At 34.3% G+C, this 19,029-nt stretch overlaps 1 protein-coding gene across 1 annotated transcript in view; it reads left to right on the top strand.

Moving 5' to 3' along the window:
- The window catches only part of DIAPH3 (diaphanous related formin 3), a 218,915-nt gene that overhangs the window by 92,312 nt on the left and 107,574 nt on the right, over nucleotides 1–19,029 (top strand). The window contains exons 18-20 of the mRNA XM_072344791.1: nucleotides 955–1,050; nucleotides 2,103–2,197; nucleotides 7,215–7,316. Of these exons, the coding sequence (XP_072200892.1) occupies nucleotides 955–1,050; nucleotides 2,103–2,197; nucleotides 7,215–7,316 (293 nt within the window). The remainder of the gene's footprint in view (nucleotides 1–954; nucleotides 1,051–2,102; nucleotides 2,198–7,214; nucleotides 7,317–19,029) is intronic.

The following is a 19,029-nucleotide window of genomic DNA, read 5'->3' on the forward strand; positions in this document are numbered from 1 at the left end:
GTGGTTGGTCAGACTAGATGATCTTGGAGATCCTTTCTAACTTTGGTGATTCTACAGTTCTGTGAAAATTTATGGAAGTGATTCCAACTTACGGAAATTTTCCTGACAATTCATGTTACATCTGGTTTTGTCAAGAATCAGAAACAATGTAGAAATTTTAATCTTTACAATTTGCTAAGACACAGAACAGTTTCAGTATATATGTGAGATATAAGATTCAGATGGTGCATGTGAAAAGTGATAATAGGCCTGATGAATTTCTTCCCTGATCACCAAATCTATTTTGGAGTTTTTTATTCTGTAAGGAGTCAAGCATGTATTTTCTATTCAAATATTTGAAGCATATATAACAATCTAGGACAGCCATGCTGTGAAACGTTGGAAACTAATTTCAAATATGAAGTATTATAGATAATTAGATAAAGAATAGTAATACATTGAGTGAATAACATTTGACAGTGAAGGCTTGTGGTGAATTTAAAAAACAAAACAAAACAACATTTTTCGGAGGGGGTAAGGAATATAGGTACATATAAATAAGTATGTATACACATATTTACAAATAATGATAATTTTGCTGTGAATCATTGTTTAGACAAAGCTGGTTACAAAGCCACATAACTTTGGGTGTTGACTGAAGTGTGTTGCCATGGTATGTTAATTACTGGATTTATATCTTCACGTGATTCTTATAATTAATATTAGCATCTTCGTTCAATTTATATATTAAATGAATAAATGTATTCTAGAAAGTTGAAATGCTGGCAGATTTGACTGGAACAGAAACTTAAAGAACACAAGCAATAAGTTGAAAACTGCTTTATTTTGGTCTGTATATTCTGTGTTTTTTTTTATTTGTGAATCGACTACATTTTATAGTACAGTGTGCATATATTAGTGTTTTCTGTAAATATCAAAAGTTAACTGTGTATGTATTTGTGTTTGCTTTGGTAGTAAAAAAAGATGAGGAAGATTTTGAAGAAAAGAAATCCATTAAGAAACGAATCAAAGAACTAAAAGTTTTGGACCCAAAGATTGCACAGAATCTGTGTAAGTAGAATCTGTTTTTATGACAAGGTAATGTCATAAATGTTCCATAAAAATGTTTCTTTTGTCTAACTGCCTCATAATCACTTTTTGTTTAAAGTGTTTGAGAATATGCTTATATGTGTGCTAATTGGTGTTAAGCTGAAATGTGTAAGAATTAAAACATGTTTTTATAAAAAGACCCAGAAAACAGCTAAGCAATATCCTTCATTTAAGACTGAAATTATTCTCTTCTATATATACCTTAACAATTGGGTGCAGCTGTATACCTCTGTGTATATAGTGAATGTATTCGTTAATGATCACTGCCCCTTAGCCAAAAAGTTAAAAAAGGCTGTAATATCTACAAGATGTATCCTCATTTCTCATGAGTTCTCTAGGAGTAAAAGCTTGCTAATATACAAAAAAGGCTCACTAACATACAAAAAAAAGGACACTAAAGTACTATGATATCAGAATGCAAGATAACACAATATAATACAGTCTAATTGAAATTGAGGCTAATAAATCTAAATCAAATAAAATAAGAGAGAGAGGTTTCCAAAGACTGAGAGGCCTGCTTTGAAAGTGAAGGCACACGGCTAAGAAGCAAACCCACATCCACTGCGGGGCAGTGAGAGAGAGAGCGAGAGTCACTTCCGTGATGTATTTTCCTCTCTGACTGTGAGGTCCTCTGGGACATGTAGTTCTTCTTCTCTGTGCTCCACATGATACTATGATGTGGAACACCAATAGCAAAAAAATTATAAAACCATGACAAATTGTCATCTCTGCCCAGAACAATATGGCGGCAGTGACGGTTCTTGAGAGTAGACTCGTCACTGGTGATCTTCCACAATGCTGAATGTTGCATTTAGCAAACAAATGGAAATGGCTGAAATTATAGGAGAAAAGTAATTAAAAATATGTTTTAAATTGTTTTCTCTTACCTGTATTTCTTTATGTAGGTTTTGTTGACTTGTAGATGCTATAGCCTACTTAAATAATATTCTATAAATAGAAAAAAGATTGTCGCTGTCTTGCGTTCTTCACTGTTGGTTGAATCTTTATTTTAGCAATTTTCCTTGGATCTTTCCGAGTGCCTTATGAGGAAATCAAAATGATGATATTGCAAGTAGATGAAACGCAGCTCTCAGAGTCCATGATTCAGGTAAGGAAACGGATGCTTCATCCCAATATTTCAGGATAAGCTTTTCATTAAATAGATACATGCACCTAAAAAGCCTCTGAAACCTAAAATGTTTGGCTAGTAAATCACTACAGTAATATTTTTTTTTTCCTGTGAATTCTAGTTCTTTTTATATGTGTTAAGCCATTTTTAATGAGAGTAGCTGTGTTGATATTTTGTATTTTCTGTATTTATGTTCCTCATACCTAACTAGACTTTTGTTTGTTTGTTTGTTTATATATTTTTAAATTGCATATGATATTGTGTTTGTTTCCTAGTTATTAGTATTAAAAAAAAATTATGTGCCATAGGTCTATTGTTCTGGTTGAAAACTAGGTAAAAAAATATGACTTTTTTTATTTTGTCTTTTCTGTTCTCTCATAGCTGAAATAATGCAGTGTCTTGCCTTAGGGCATTCACAGTGTCCACTTACTCTTCCTCAGAGCTTATTTTGGTAGTTTTTTCATTTTCTATATTATTTTATTCAGTGCGTGATTCTGTGTGGAGACAAAAGGTACTCAAAATTCCTTATGTTTTTCTATTTACAGTGTCATTTAAAAGATATTAAGCTAAAGAATTCTATAGAACTATGTTTAATAGAAACTCTTTATTCTAGAACATGGGAAAGAAAAAAAAAAAAACAAACAAAAAACATTTGGAAGGAATGTCTGTAGGTCATCTGTTCCAATCCCTTGCTTATAGCCAGGTCAAGTAGACAAGGTTGCTTAGGGCTTTTCCCCTTTAGATTTGGACTCCAGCTGAAGTTGGAGACTCCATAGTTTTCTATACACATTTTGCAGTGTCAAACTACTCTTATAGAGGAAAAAACTTCTGAATTATTCAGCTGGAATTTTCTTTTTTTCTACTTGTGGCCTTGGCCTTCTTCTGCAGTCCTCCAAGAGGAACATTATTCTATCATAATGCCCTCCAGTTGAGTACCTGAAGACCACGTTAAACTCTCTGGCAGCTAGTTTCATTAAAGAGGAACGGCTGTGACCAGGATCCAGGATTGTCTTTTTTCATATCAATATATTTCTTATATATCAATATTATGAAAAACTGGCATCTTCATAATTTCTTTCTAATAATTCAAAGAAAGTAAACAGAGTTTGAATCCTTGGGGTCTAGGGAAATAGATCATCCCATTAATGGCTAGTTAATTAAAGATATTCTCCTTTGTGAACATGTAGCAATCTGTCTTGCTCCAATTTATTTTATTGGAGGGAGGGAAGGTTCTTTGATATATGTATACCTCGTGTGAGATTAGAAAACAACAATTCAAATGTTGGTCCAACCAGTTTATTACAAACCTTAATCAGGGAGATGAGGAAGGGGAGGAGGGATGATTTAGGGTGATGGGGAAGGGCAGAAGTCCTGTCGCGAGACGTTCCAATGGTCCGAGGCAGAAATGCAAGGGGGGAGAGCAGCAGCAGCATGGCTGGCCTAGGGCAGTAAGCAGGTAGCAGGATGGAGCTGCAGGGTTAGTCCAGGAGCAAGCAGCAGGATTCAGATAGCAGGTCCGGGAGAGTCCATCAGCAAGCAGGACAACCGTAGTGAGGGATATGATGGCAGACACCTTCTTGTTCTTCAGCATGCAGGCATCTTCTTCAGCATGTAGGTGTCAAGTCATGAGGAATCTGATGTCAGAAAACCTGACTTCATGGCTGCTGATCCCTCTTTTATCCTACTTTTTCCCTGCCTATGTGACATCCATGGGCGCACCGCTGGAGATGGTCATCTTCCTCGAGATATGCCCACACAAAAGACTGCTTCCCAGCCATTAAGCTTCAGCTTATCTCTCTCTTGTTGCCCTTGTCCTTGTCCATCTGTGTCCCTCAGACAGAGGATTTCTCAACCCTTGCCTAGGACTTGCTTGGACTTGTTCATCTGTGTCCTTCAGCAAGCTTTGAGTCAATGGTATAAAAGAATAATCTCTTACACAATCTTTCAATCAACTGTGACAAGATAAGAAGAATACGTACTATCCCAGAAAACTGTTTACTTTTCTCTTTGATTTCTTTCTTTGATTCTCCTGTGGGATATTATTTCAATTTGAATGGTATGTACCTCAGGATAAAGAGTTCTTACTTTGTCTTTAAAATTGTCAACACAGCGAAGCACTACTCTAGTCTCTGTTAATAATAGTAATGTCAGATACTTTTTTAATACTATAATGCTGCTCTTTTTTTTTTGTTCTTTTTTTTTTTTCTTTTTTTTTTCTTTTTTTTTTTTTCTTTTTTTTTTTTTCTTTAATTCTGATACTAACAGTAGGGTATGTTAAAAAATAAGCATATTCATGAAATGGCCTGGGTTGAAAAGGACCACAATGATCTTCTGGTTTCAGTCCCCCTGTGATGTTCAGGGTAGCCAGCCACCAGACCTGGCTGCCCAGAGCCACATCCAGCCTGGCCTTGAGTGCCTGCAGGAATGGGGCATCTACAATCTCTTTGTTCCAGTGCGTCAGCACCCTTTGTGTGAAAAACTTCCTCCTGGTATCTAACCTAAACCTCCCTCAGTAAGCTTTCTTCATATAAAGACTGCTCTGAAGGTGATGACTACTGTTTATTTCCATAGAAACTATAATAAATAAAAAGAGCTCAATGGTACTACTTGATAGATCAAATTCTCAGTTATAACACATTAGTTTCTAACATTGTCACCACCAGTAGCTATGCAGTTTTGCTAGCAATGAACAAATGCCTGCACGCTGCGCTTATAAAAACGGACCAGCTGAGGTGACCCATTGTTTGACAGCTGTTGTGATGGCATCATTGCTAGGGAAATGTTGCCAACACAATCCAACTTTCACTCTACCTGTTTGGTCTCCATAAATGTTCACCAATCATTGAGGAATGTCACTGGGTGCCATTTTTTTCCTCATGGAGGATTTCAGGTATACACCTTTGCTTTGTATGCACTTCCATGTCAATCACTATTTTATCAGGCTGCCTCTCTGCTGATGAAAGGACGGCCTTGCCTTTTTTTTTATTTTGTTTTTAACAAGGCTTAGGCTCCAAATTTGCTTTGCAGGCTTGTGTACAATCATTTTTATTTTTTTTTTCAAGCTGCTTTATCCAGGTTTCTTGTTTCTGGATAAAATGGCTCTCTTCCTTTGAAAGTTGTGGACTCATTACCTTAAAAGACCTAGTATTCACCTTCTAAAATTGTATGTGAACACTATACAACTTCTCTCTACTTCACTACTTCAGTTTTTGTTTTTTTTTTTTCTGCTTCTCAGTATTGAAAACATTCATATAACACTTGACAGTTTCTCTTTTTCAGAAGTTTTGTGATCTGTTTTTCTACATGTGAAAATCAACAGACAATGAGCTTTTAATCTCTGTAAAAATTGATATAAGATATATGGATTTTTGTATAGCAAGACAGAAATAAGCAGATTGTGAACTCCTAATTTAAAAACTGTTTTTTTTATAAGAATCTCTGCGCCCTTTTGGTGTTTGCTGAATTTTATAGATTTAATCCTGGACATCTTAATCCATAATTAATAAAGGTAGTCTGTTTTAACAAAGAATATTTTCCAGTTGTAATGGATAATACTGCCACAGATTCTTGGTTTAAATTAGTCTGAACATATCTAGATCCATAAAATTTTATTTTGAGTTATTATTTAAACCATAATAATTTGTGCATTTTTACTAGTGCTATTTTTTCTACCATAAGTCTTATCTCATCATGGACTGTGTCGAAGATGTTTATTCTATAACTATTGTTTACTTTTCCTTTGGTTTATTTCATCCTTTGCATGTAAGTCTAGCTTTCTTATTTGCAGACTTTACTTTCTTGATAAACAGTGTTTTCCTAACATTAAATGTCACAAAATGCTTTAAAGCAAATTATTTAACTTAGTCCTTAGAATAAAAGAAGGGTTTCCATTCTTAAAACGATGACTATTTTTACAGTAGAAACAGTGATAAAGAACTATCTAGTTATTTAAAATATGGCAGTAGGTAGTGGGAGAGCTGTGATTGCTAGTCCTGATGCAATATTAGAATGATAGTGTCTTTATTTCAGTTCACAATGCTGTCCTACCCAGCAGCTGAGGGAGTGTTTTATGTAAGAAGACAATCTTTCTCTTGTTTTCATACTGTGATGGAAGCTTAGCCACTGTGTAACCAGGACATCAGTATGAGAGCTAGATAGAGGAATCCTGAATATTGCCTAGTAGTTATAGCAGTCATCTTGGAAAAGGACAGAACTGAGCTACTGGCTGTCAGATTTAGGCATAATTGGATGTTTGAGAAGCTGTCTTCCAGAACTTGCTCAGAACAGCCATTTTCACTGTTCCTACTACTTACCTGGTAATTAGAGTGGAATGCAGAAGTCCATATGTTAGCATAGGTGCCTAAGTGCTCAGGAAGCTCCAGGGAATCTGAAGACTTCTTAGATGATCAGGTGTAGGGTGACATGTTTAGACTTCTGTGTTGAAGTGACATGTGCTTGTGTAAGCGAACATGGCCTCGTGAATTCAGCTAAAGCTGAGTCCCACCTCTGAAATCCTATTTCTCCCAAGTTTGTAGGCTAACTAGTATCTAATGGGATTAAAGTTTTGTAAATGCGGACATTGCCTGTCATCACTTTACAATCATTTTTTTTAAAAAATACTAGAAAATGAACAATCTATTTCCACTAATGATTTTTGCCATCCTTTAGTTAGATATGTTACTATGATCCTTGTCCTGTTTACTTTAGTTTTCTTTGTATAATGCCTACTGAACATATTTTTTCTTTGAAATTCTTTCTGGAAAAAGACTACAGAAACATGCACATTTGTAGAAACAGCAGATGATGCTAGTTGACATTTAATCCCTTGCTCTTTACACTTTGTTACATGAATTTGTATGTTACCTTTATATGTTCTACAGACATTGGGACAGCAGTGTTATCCTTGAAGTTTATGTTAATAAAACATTGCTTACCTGCAATTATACAAGCAACGCAGAATCTGAGATTTCTAAATGTACTTTCTTTTTCTTGATAGAATTTAATAAAACATCTTCCAGAGCAAGAACAACTGAATGCATTGTCCAAGTTCAGGAATGAGTACAATAATTTGTCTGAGCCAGAGCAGTTTGGAGTTGTGGTGAGTTGTACTATTGTTTCTTTTCCTGCCTGAAAAACAATTTTAATATACTTGAATAGAATCACTAACAGCCTCTTCTTCCTAAATATGATGGTTGCATATTAAGAGCAGAGTCTAGCTGCTGCCTTTTTATTGGACTTTCAGGAGCCATATCCATGGATGTGGAAGGTCTGATTTTGTTGGCAGTTATCTGTGTGAATATCAACTATTTGTACCTAGATTTTAGGAATCTGGAGTACTGGTAGATTGTGGATTCCCTACACTCCTTCTTTGACCTGGAATAATAATCGTCATGTTAAAGGCCTTTAAGAAAAACAATATAATCAGAAGCCAGGAGTACTAAGTTTGGTTTGGATTCTCAAACTGAAAATTTAAGTATTTTGTGAGATCAGTGAAATTTCTGTATCTATATAAATTCTGATGGTAGAGGCTCATGTGGTGTAAATTTTGAAATATTTGCAGAGGAGTTGATAAATGACAAAAGGGAGGGCAGAATGTTAGTAGGAAGAGTGAGTATGATACAGGAAAAAAATAAACAACAGAACACTCTTCCACTTTTAAGCATGTCTGTGTTTTTTGACATGAATCTGGCCCACATTTGGATGACACACTGATGAGCATCACAGGGAATGAGAAGGAAGCTAATAATGGGATATGCTAGAGGGATATGCTAGAAGGACATTTTCTAGCTCAGTTTTTTGATTTTTCTGCCACAGAAGTTAAAACTTTATGTGCTGGACAGAATTGCACCCTCTTTCTATAAACATTTCTCTTTTTTTATGTTTAAGTTTTATGTAAACATGAAACTTTACTTTTTTCTTAATAAATATTGTCTATATTGAAAGAACTAGCATCTGTTCTAAAATGCAGCTTGCTACGTGCTTCACTTTTGCTCAATAATAAAAGTTCATGACTTCCTTTAAATTTGATATTAGAAAATTGAAAGGGTAGGCTGGTTATGTAGCAGAGAAGTTCATATATATCAGTCTTACTGAGAGAAATTCAAATGTCCTTTGCTGGAGCATGATGCTCCTCTCTGATAACCTTGTTTCAAATCATGTCTGCCAGGATGATAGAGATAAGCACGCATCTAAACTTCAGCAGCTTTGAGTCTTACAAATTATGGCAAAATTCTAGTAGAGATGGATTTGTACCAGTAAATTTAACTATAAATTGAGCTGGCTAAGGTATAAACATCTGTTCGACCATGCCAAATAATTCCAACAGTAATATATTTGTAATTGATTTGTTGAAGAAACACGACAGTGACATGCTAGCTTATACATTTTAACTGAATTAGTAAAATTCAAAGCTAAGTAGCAAATGTTTTTTCCATTTTTATCAAGAATAACTATTGATTTTTAAAAATAAAGACATTTAATAGTTAATTCCATGTAGGTTTATGCTTGATTGGCTTTTTTTTTTTTTTTTCCAACCTAAGCCTACTGAGAAGTCTGCCTTTTGTTCTTTAAACATTCCAAATTTACTACAGTTAGGCACACTGACAACAGTAGTAAATCTGAAATTTACAGTGAGTTAGTGTTTTCCAAGTGATCTGGAGGCCCTGCATCAATTGTTACAGCTACCTGTCAGCATGAGGACATTGCTTACTGGAGGAAAAAAACATGTTTAGTTTGCAAATTTTGCTGTCATTAGAATGATATAAGTGACAAGAGCTAATTTGCATTTTAAAGACTAATCTGTAGTTTTGGTTGGTTCAGAAGGTCTCCTGTATTACTGGAGTATTTATCAGAAATTTGTTTACTACCATGTTATTTTCTCTGCAATGCTAATAGTGTCCACATTGTTGTACAACTATGTAGTTGGCTACCATGAGCAGTTTTGTCCAAAATGGTATTTAGCTGATGAGCTAAAACATGTCTGACGAGCTAAAACATACCAGTGAACCTTTCTCGTATCAAAATAGGTCATCAGTAAGATCCAACTGTCTTCTACTTGTGTTACTGGAAGTTGAATGTGCTTTTCTATGCTTCTATTATTTAGTTCAGTAGCACTACATCTTTGACTCCCCTTTCCTCAGCTGTATGAGGTTTTTTGGAAACAGGGATGTATTTTGAAACGGTCCTGCAAGTTAATTCACTATTTATTTTTTTTTAAAGTGTTAAAGCAATCATTAATGTAATTGCAACGTGCAGTTGCTTTCTTTTTGAAATGTGCTTATATTCAAGTGTGAATAAATTTGAAATGATCTGTTCTAAGACGCTGATTGACTTGTATCGGGTGACAAAATGTAGTACTATTGGTAGACGTTTTTAACTGTTACTACTTAGATCTACCAGCTGTTTCTCAATCCCATCTAATGGGAAGAGCTGGAATAGCAGAAGTATAGGTCAAGTTTTGTTGCATTTATTTGTGGATTTTCTTTTTTTGAATGAACAACCAAATATTCCCATTGAAGAATGCAAGTGTTTGGTTTCCCTAGTTTTGCATAGAGACAAAAGAAGATTACTAGGCACAGTTTTTCTAGTGTGCCACCTTCTGCGCATCTCCCGAAGCTTACTTACTTACTTACTTTAAACTCATTTGGATAAGTTGCTTTTTCACATCTTATTGCGGTATCTTACACATTTGATTTTCATCATGAAGATTCTTTAATCTCCATCAGGCTCCCTTATACCTTTTATTTTGTCTGGGGAGCAGACTGAGAACTCTCAGTCATTTCTTTAAGAACTGCTGTTGACACAAAGATAAATTGTTACACTTCATTTTTTGTTATTCTTTTCAAGCAAGGAGAATTAAAAATGAAATAGGATACTTCCAATTTTATCTTTTATGTGAGCAGGGTCTTGCATTTATATTTCTGAAAATTCTGATATGACATGTTAATTTACTCAAGGGAAAGACTAAACCACGTGCTTCTCAAGGAGCAGCCTAAATAGTGAATGAACTGATAATTACTACTTGTGTGATAATAACATTTTTATAATGCAAACCCTTTTTTATCCTCCTGACCTTGAATTCAAAGTGAAGATTTGTTACTCTGAAGGAAACAGCTTGACACATACTAAGTTTCTGGCGTGTTATGATTGTTAAAGGATTGTGGGTTTTATTTCAACTTGTGTTAATTAACTTTTGTTGTTGGCTTAAAGACACTGAGGGCATGACTCTAAGCAGTTCAGGTTCTCCTTTATTTTTCTTTTTTTTTGTGTATGTGTGGTGACTCTATTGGTCGCTTTTGTGATTTCTACAATTACCCTCTTCTTTTTAAGTTGTTTTGCACTTTTATGTTTTCTGTTCATTCAGCAGTAAGTATAAAATAAATCCTTTGCTACCCTTATCTTCTCTTCCAGACTCTAGGTTTTCTTTAGATAAACTACTTTATTTTTGTGTGTTCTTTTCTTTCACGTGCTCCAGACTGCTGTTTCAGAACACAGATGTTATCATGTAGTACTGTGGAGGTTTTTGGATGTGTTTTTTTCTTCTTTAAATTATTTTTACTTGCACATATTCATGAACCATTTGCGAAAACTCTTGTTAAATCTGTTCATTTAGTAAGTGTTTTAACTTAGCTTTACAATGTCACTGTAAGCTGATTTTGAATGCTGTATTTCAGTTATCAAGTGCTTCACGAAGGAGGGTTGTGCTTGCCAAAATTTAAATATTTAATTGCATTTAGTTTTACTGTAATTCATATTTTGTACTAGGTTTGCTCAGTGTGACTGATTTTCATGGAGGTTTCATTAATTATGATTGCTGCGTAATTTATTATGTAAAACTTGATAATGACGAAGTCTGGTTTTTGTGTTTGAAAATAAGTAGTCGTGAGTAGTCACGTAGTAGTCATACTTTGAGAGGGATGGTATTTCAGCTATTTGGTCACCTAAGTGGTTGGCTGTTTTCTGTTTTTTCTTTTTTCTTATTCTTTTTTTCCTTTTTAATGCAATACCCAATGACAGAATAAGTATTTCATTGCTTTAGGATGTGAAAAATGTAGTGGTGTTGATTTGTTTTGCAGATAGTTCTTCTGAGAAGTTTACAGAATTTTTATTTCTTTCTAATTTTGGTCATAATCAAGTAGACAGTGTTTAATTAGACTGCTCCGTTTAGTAATATCAATCTTGAATTTTCAGTTAAATTGATTCAGTGGTTACTAGTTAGCTTTATTAATCATGACTGATAATTTAACAATACTAATCTGTCTAATGGACTTTCATTGACAGACTATTGCCTTACCACAATTCAAGCCTTGCTGCTGAGTATAGGTGCGTGTTTGGATTTTTTCTGTAACAAAATCCCATGGTTTTGCCATCAACAGGGATACTCTGCACTTCAGAAATCCCTCTCCAAAGGCTTTTAATTTTATGGAGTTTTATATCTCTATACAAGATTTTTTTTTTCATCCAAAGGTTACCATATAAACAATGTTTGTTTTAATCTTTTGCACTAGGGATGATAATGATGCTGAACAAATGAGCTGCTTATCTAAAAGTTATTAGCCACAAAAAGAAACTGAGTTCTTGAAGTATACCTCTTATGTCTTCCCACTGCATAAGCAGTGGAGATTTTTTTGGTCACCACCGTCAATAAGGGACTCTGAAACTATAATTTTGAATTTAATGAGAACAGGATAATTAAACTCAGATATTTTTAAAATATTTTCACTATACTTGTAAAATATAAATATCAACAAAATGATAAATTAGAGATGTATGGTTGTCAAGCAATTATTTAGAATTTCTAGAAGGAAGTAAAATATGTACTAAGAGGTGATTTGTACCAAGTTTTTATTAAATAAGAATTGAAGCTGATGAAGTAAATTATTAGATTTTGGAAATTGTTGTTACAAATAAATTTCTTTTGGATCTCATATTTTTCTATGGCAGTTAATTAAGAAAAAAAATATTTACTTGACTCTGCTATTTGTGCAGAAATTTCTTACTTCAAAAGGGCTGTAAAAAAGGATGAAGCATGTGTTTAAAGATTTTCCTGCGCTGTTAGAGCAGTGTAAGTTTGTGTGACATAGAAGGGGAAGTTTTCTGCAGAAACAATGCCATACTTTAACCTTGCCCACTGATTTTTTTTTTTTTTTTTTGTCTGAAATGCCTAATATATGATACTTCATGTTCAGTATTTCATAAAAGAGTTGTTTTTCTTTTGCTTCTTGTCATCTTTACTTGTAATCTTGTAATCTTTACATCAAAAGATTACACTAGATTTTTATGTCAGACAGTTTTAAAATATTTTCTCATTTTTTCTTATTGCAGACAGTCTGGAATTTGGTTTGACTATCTGTGTTGCTAATTATATATTAGCAACATTATATTATATATATATAATATATAGCAACATTATATTTTTTATATATATATTATATATATATATATTATATATATAATATATTTATATATATAATATATAATATATATATTCATTATATATATTCATTATAATATATATATTCATTAAGAGGACATTATATATATATATATATATATATAATGTCCTCTTAAAATTTTGGACAAATAGGAATAATTGCATATGTATTGTTTTCTCCATTCACACTTACAGCAACTTGTTTTCCTTCTGTTCCACTGCTGGCAATAAGATTATGGCTGGATTCCATCTTTCTCCGTTGTGTAATTTTTTTTTTTTCTAAATCTTTTTTTGTATTTTCATTTTTTCTTTTCACATTTGCTCATTAAAGAGTGAAAATTCCTTATTTTAATTGTGTGAAATTCTTAACTGTGTGAAAGGTTGCTCTCTTTCAAAACTGCATTGTACAAAGAACTGGTCCTGTTGGAATATCAAAAACCCTATCACTTCTTCCAAAGACCAAAGCCTACTAGCCTTGGCTGTATTTATTAGCCTTCTTGCTGCATCCCTTTACGAAACAAGACAGCTTCCCTTCCTCTTTTTTTTTTTTTTTTTTTCTTGCTATAGTTCAATGAAATAGTTTCTTATAATTCCACAAAATTCAGTTATCTTACAGAATTTGAAAAGTTTTTCATATTTACCTGCAGATAATTATTTCCTCCCCCCCCCCCCCCCCCCCCCCCCCGTTATTCTATAGTCGTTCTGAATTTCATCTTCCTTTTTACTTCAGTGGTTTTGTCTGGATGCCACGACATCATACCATGACATCATACGAACATACAATGTGACCAATTACAGCTAAGATAGAAATGAACATATGTAGCTGTTTTAATTGTGTGGGTGATTATATTTCCTAGTATAAGTCTCAGGGTACTGTGTCACTTCCAAGGAGCAGCAGGGGCTTTCCGTGGCACTGTGTGGGCCAATATAACATGGCTTCAGTTCCACTCGGTTGGAGTATGGTTTTCAGCTTGTTTAGTTAGACCTTGTGTTCTTCAAGTACTTGAAGGGAGCTTATAAACAGAAAGGGGAGTATCTTTTTTCCAGAGTCTAATAGTAATAGGACAAGAGAAATGGCTTTAAAGAGAGGGAATTTAGGTTAGATGTTAGGAATAATTTTTTTACGCAGGGGGTGTTGAGGCACAGGATCAGGCTACCCCATCACTGGCGATGTTAAAGGCCAGGTTGGAGGAGGCCCTGGGCAGCCTGAGCTGGTGGTTGGCAACCCTGCCTGTAGCAAGGGAGTTGGAGCTCAGCGATATGTATAGTCCCGACCAACCTCACCCATTCTGTGTTTCTGTAGATTTCCTTGTGCTCCAAGCAGTTACACTGCTCTGGTATAAGCCCGTTTTTGTTTCATCTGGAAACAACTTGCTTTTCTAATCTCTTGTTTAGGTCTTCTAAAGCTTCCATTTGGATACCAATTGAAGATGCCAGTAATTTCAGAAAAAATACTTCACTTAGATATTCCCTTGAGGGATATTTGAAAGGAGAAACAATATCATAGGTAATCTTTAATATAAAGAACAGGTAAAATAAAAGGATTTGGACCACGGAGGTACTATTAAGCTTAACAGGAAAAGAATTTGGTGATGACAAAATAAATGAAAAATATAGGTATACTGAAGCAAGCAAAACCAGAAAGTTTCTAGGTCAACTGAATTATTGGGAAACACGAGTTGTAGAGGAGTTACTTATCACAAACTCTTATGAACCTTCTTAATAACGCATGTTATTTTGTAAGCCCAAGTTAAATGCAGTTCTAAGTCACTGTTGACATTTCTATAGGACCTTTCGGAAATAATAAGAAAAAAAGTAATGAAGATCACTTACTCAAACACAGCATAATTAAGAATGTGATCCAACACTACAACATATTAATTTCAGGAAAGCAAGTTTAGAACTTTTTAAGAAATAGTGTGAGAAAAGAAATAATAGGTGCTTATTTAAGGGGCTTCTAGAGAGTTGAAAAATAAACCATTGTTCATTATAATTGTTTGTAATAAAGCTATAATAGGTATGTGTGAGTCAGCAGCTGTTGAGTGGTTTTTGAATTTAAAATATTCAAGCAGTAAAGATTATCTTCTGTTATTATTCATTTGTATTAATTAGATCTGAGTCTGAGATGTTTATTTTTTCCTGAGATATTAAAATTGCAAGGGTCATGAAGCAGCTGATAAGAGCTTCTCATTGCTTCCTTGTCTGAAGTAAACTTTCTGATTTTTTTCTTAAGGAGGAACATAGAAGAAATGTTCACAATGAATTAAAGATTCTAAGTTCCAGCATTGCATTGAAAAAAGAGAAATAACCCTTCATAGCAGGATCTAATTGAAAGAGAAAGTGACTTTAATTTACAGAATCCTGATATAATATGACTTTTTCATCTCCACAGTCTCTTAGAGATTGAATTCACTTGTCCTTTTATACCTCGGTTCTCCTAAGTATACTTAGGAGTAATAAGTAAATGTGTGTCCAAGTAGTCTGGCCATGATTGATAATGTGCAGCATCAATATCAAGGGACTTTCCCAACACCTAGGGTTGTACATGACTGATGAGAGCAAGTTAGACGAGGGCAGCTCTTTTATATGCTGAGGAGCCATCAGATGCCATGAGGTTGTCTTTATCTCGGAATCTCCTAACTTCAGCTTCTGTAAATGTACGGACAGGTCGTGCAAACTTTAGTCATTCCTATAAATCTGCTCATGAAGAAATGTGCACTTATAAAGAGCTAATTCACTGACAATTCTCTCTTTCACTATGGAGTAAACCATCTCTAGATGAATGATGAAATGGTAAATATAAAGCTAAGCATTTTGGATATGTTGGTGTTTTGATGCTTTCTTTGTGTTGGAACCCATTCAAATTACTTATCTTGGAAATGGAAAGGTTTTGGATTTTTGTTGTTTATTTTTTTGGGGGGGTTTTCTTTTAGTAGTTAATATTCTCATTTTGCAGGAAGGCTGTGTTCCCAGTGGTCAAACTAACTTTAAGCTTCATTTTGAGCTTCATATTCTAGCACAGTGTTTCATATTCTCAATTACAATAGCTACCCACTTTTATGTTGCCCTGTTGTTACTGACCCTTGAATAATTTCTTTTTTGCTGAGTTCCACTTTACTAATGAGCATTCTGCAAGTTTATGTGGCTTAATGACAGTGAAAGATATTTTTGGAACATCAGTGACTCAGGATTGGCATGGCAGTGATTGCAAAGTCTACAGTTATGAATACAGTTGTACTAAAGAACAATGTATTATGTTGGATAAGAAGTCAGATACGAATTGGATCTGTCATCATATCAGTCAGTAAACAAACAGGAAACTGAAACATGGCCTGTACAATTGTGAACTTCTCTCTATTCACCACTGGTGAAGCCTCAGCTACAATATTATATCTGGTTCGGAGATTTGTTGTACATTAGTTATAGATGTGCTGACAAAAGCAGGGACTCCAGAGATGGCTAATAACTACAGTTTAGAAATGGGGGATATGAAGAAATATTGCTTGTAAATTGTTAAATTCAAGGCAGGATCTTCACTCAAAATATGTACAGGAAAACTGGAAGAAGGGAATAATATATCCTGAATAATGTTGATTGTTACAGCTGTATGTAATAGGTTTATGTTTTTCAGGAAAGAGATGCAGGTTAGATGATGGGAAGATTTTTCTAATAGTGGTAATAATAAAACAGTAGAATTGATTTATTTTACGTGGTCTTTGTATAATCAGTCATCTCTTTGAGCAGACACTGTTTGCTGGCAAAGCTGGCTGTCTCATAGGAAGGCAGAATGCTGTGTGTGATCTCTGAAGGTTGTTTTCCTGCTTGTTCTTTATATACATTGACCAAAATGACTACATCACTGTTGTGGATAGAATCTAGCATTTAAACATCACAATTAGTGTGATATCTTGTTTTTAAGGACACTTTTCTAATGAAAATTAACACCTGAATCTATCATATCACATCTGATAGTACGATTATCTGATCTTTCCTTTTACCTAACAAGCCATCTGAAACAGCTCAAATGTGTGAGGTTGTTGGCTTTCTTTTTTTGTTTGTTTAAGACAATAAATGCTAAGGAACTGTTAAGAAATATTTACCAAATTTATCTGCACTGCAATTTTATGCTAAAAATTCTTAAGGCAAATGTTGGAAGGATTCGCTTTTTTTCTCAGTAAATTTTTATTTGAGGGAAAGCTAAATAATGGTTTGTTAAAATAGCTTGTTGCTGGTGATCGTGCAGGAAATCTATATAGCTTTTACAGTTTTCTATGAGGTCGTGAATTCCTTTATTCCTTCTATTGATCTGATGTTTAGAATATGAAGTCCTTTGTGTCCTTGGTGGTCTTTCCTTTTTTTCTACTGAAATTATTCAGGCAATAATAGTAACAAAACCATCCCAGTTCAGTTCTTGTTAGTTTTTATACTGGTTTTGAATATTATTCAATGTTCTGAAAACAACTTTCTGAACCAGCTTTCACCCAACTGTTTTTAACAGTTGTGGGGATAATGAATAACTAGATGATGTTTTAAGGCTTTATCTATAGTGATCAACTAAACGTCACCAGAGAATGCTATTGAATATTGAAACTTAGTTGTCTGTAGTGCTAATTTGCTAGAAGAAACAATAATTCCAGGCATAGAATAGGTATCCTTTTAGTCTGTGCAGAATTCCTGAATAATTCCTGTCGATAGTTCAAGAGTTAGCATGAACCAGAATTTGATAATTGAAGATTCAGAATAAGACAGAGGCAGATTGATTTCTGAAGTCAAGTCATAATGGTTACAAAATACATCTTCCCTTTTTCACTACAGGGAAGACAGAGCATTACATAACAGGGAACTTGGATACAAGCACATTGATTCCAGACATTCAGAACTTGAGTGTCTAGCAGACATTGCTGCATCTCTGGGGCTTGACATCTCAGGGCGCTTTTGGAACTGTAAAGGAGTACAGCAATGTTTGGCCCCATGTCAGGTGGCTCCAGATCTTTGCTTTCACCCTACGCAAGTTGTTTTGGCACATAGTTTATATAAATGAGCACCAAAGTACTCAGAACATAAATGAATCTCTAAAGAAATTACATGTTTTTATGACAGGGTAAGCTTTCTTTTTGCTCCAGCCGAGAAAGTTCTGCCCCCTCTCCATCAGCACACATGCACACATCCACTTTTCTCCACACTCTTGCCAATGCAATAATGCTCAGGCTTGAGGCCAACTTATGTTAACAACTCATTGCACAAGAAACTGTTCCAAATAGTAGTTCTGATCTGGTTTTTCAGAGTGGAGGGAACTGAAGCCATTAGGAGGCAAGTGAACTCTTCAGTGCCTCCAAATCTTAGTGGCTGAAATTAGTCCTGGACGTATTAGATTTATTAATATGATTTTAAATTCATAAATACAGATCTATTTTAAAAATCATATTTTTTTTTCCACATTCTTTATAAACAGTGTTGATGTAAAAATTTGCTAATACTTGTTAGGATGCTTTTAGTGGACATTCGACCTTGGCTGCAGGCAACTACGTTAGCAGTCAAGTGTATGAGGATAGTGTTTGAAGCACTATGTGTCATAGTTTCTACTTTATTTCTGTTCCTAAAACTTGATATTTTTGAAAATATTTTCACATAGTGTGGGAATGAGAAAAAAGTAACAGTGTTTTGCTTGATCACTTTTACTTACTCAAAGATAAAATGGGTGAATTTTGAAATATTCTTTCAGAAATAATTAATGTCTAGTTTTTATGAGTTACACTGATAGCTAACATGAATAAAATTTGGCAAGCTATTCTCATGTGGCTTCACAGCTTGCTCATTGATAGATGTGTTTTTAATCATTCTGTGCCTAAAAATATGATTTCACTAGAGTAAATTGAAGATTAGAGTGAGACCTGATGAAGGCTAGTTTGTCCTAAATAATTCAGGAAACACTTAAAATGATCAATTCCATATTCAGCTGATGATTTCACCTGTATGTTCACACTGAGGATAACTCAGAATGTATTAATGTTATCACTGCGGTCTAGAAAATATCATAGTATATTTGAAGAGGTGTTCCTGATACTTAATGCTTGATCACAGCCATTTCACTTTTCTTAAAATCCTAGAGGCAAAGTCTATCAGCACTGTGACATATTTTTATTGTGTTAATTTCCATCTGTAAAATTCCTTCTGTAATTTTTGCCTTCTTCTGTTGTCTTTCTTCACGTTTATGCTGCTTTTTCTCTTCAAGGTTCTCCATCAGCAAGTTGAGCCTTCCCAAGAATGCTGTCAAAGATTTACTTAGCACTATATACCACCTGTGACAGTTAAAATATATTTATGGCAAATTAGACCACTTAAATAATTTGCCTGTGAAGGGAGAACATCCTTAACTCTT

The sequence above is a fragment of the Excalfactoria chinensis genome, chromosome 1 (assembly GCF_039878825.1).
Source record: "Excalfactoria chinensis isolate bCotChi1 chromosome 1, bCotChi1.hap2, whole genome shotgun sequence".
NCBI classification, from domain to species: Eukaryota; Metazoa; Chordata; class Aves; order Galliformes; family Phasianidae; genus Excalfactoria; species Excalfactoria chinensis.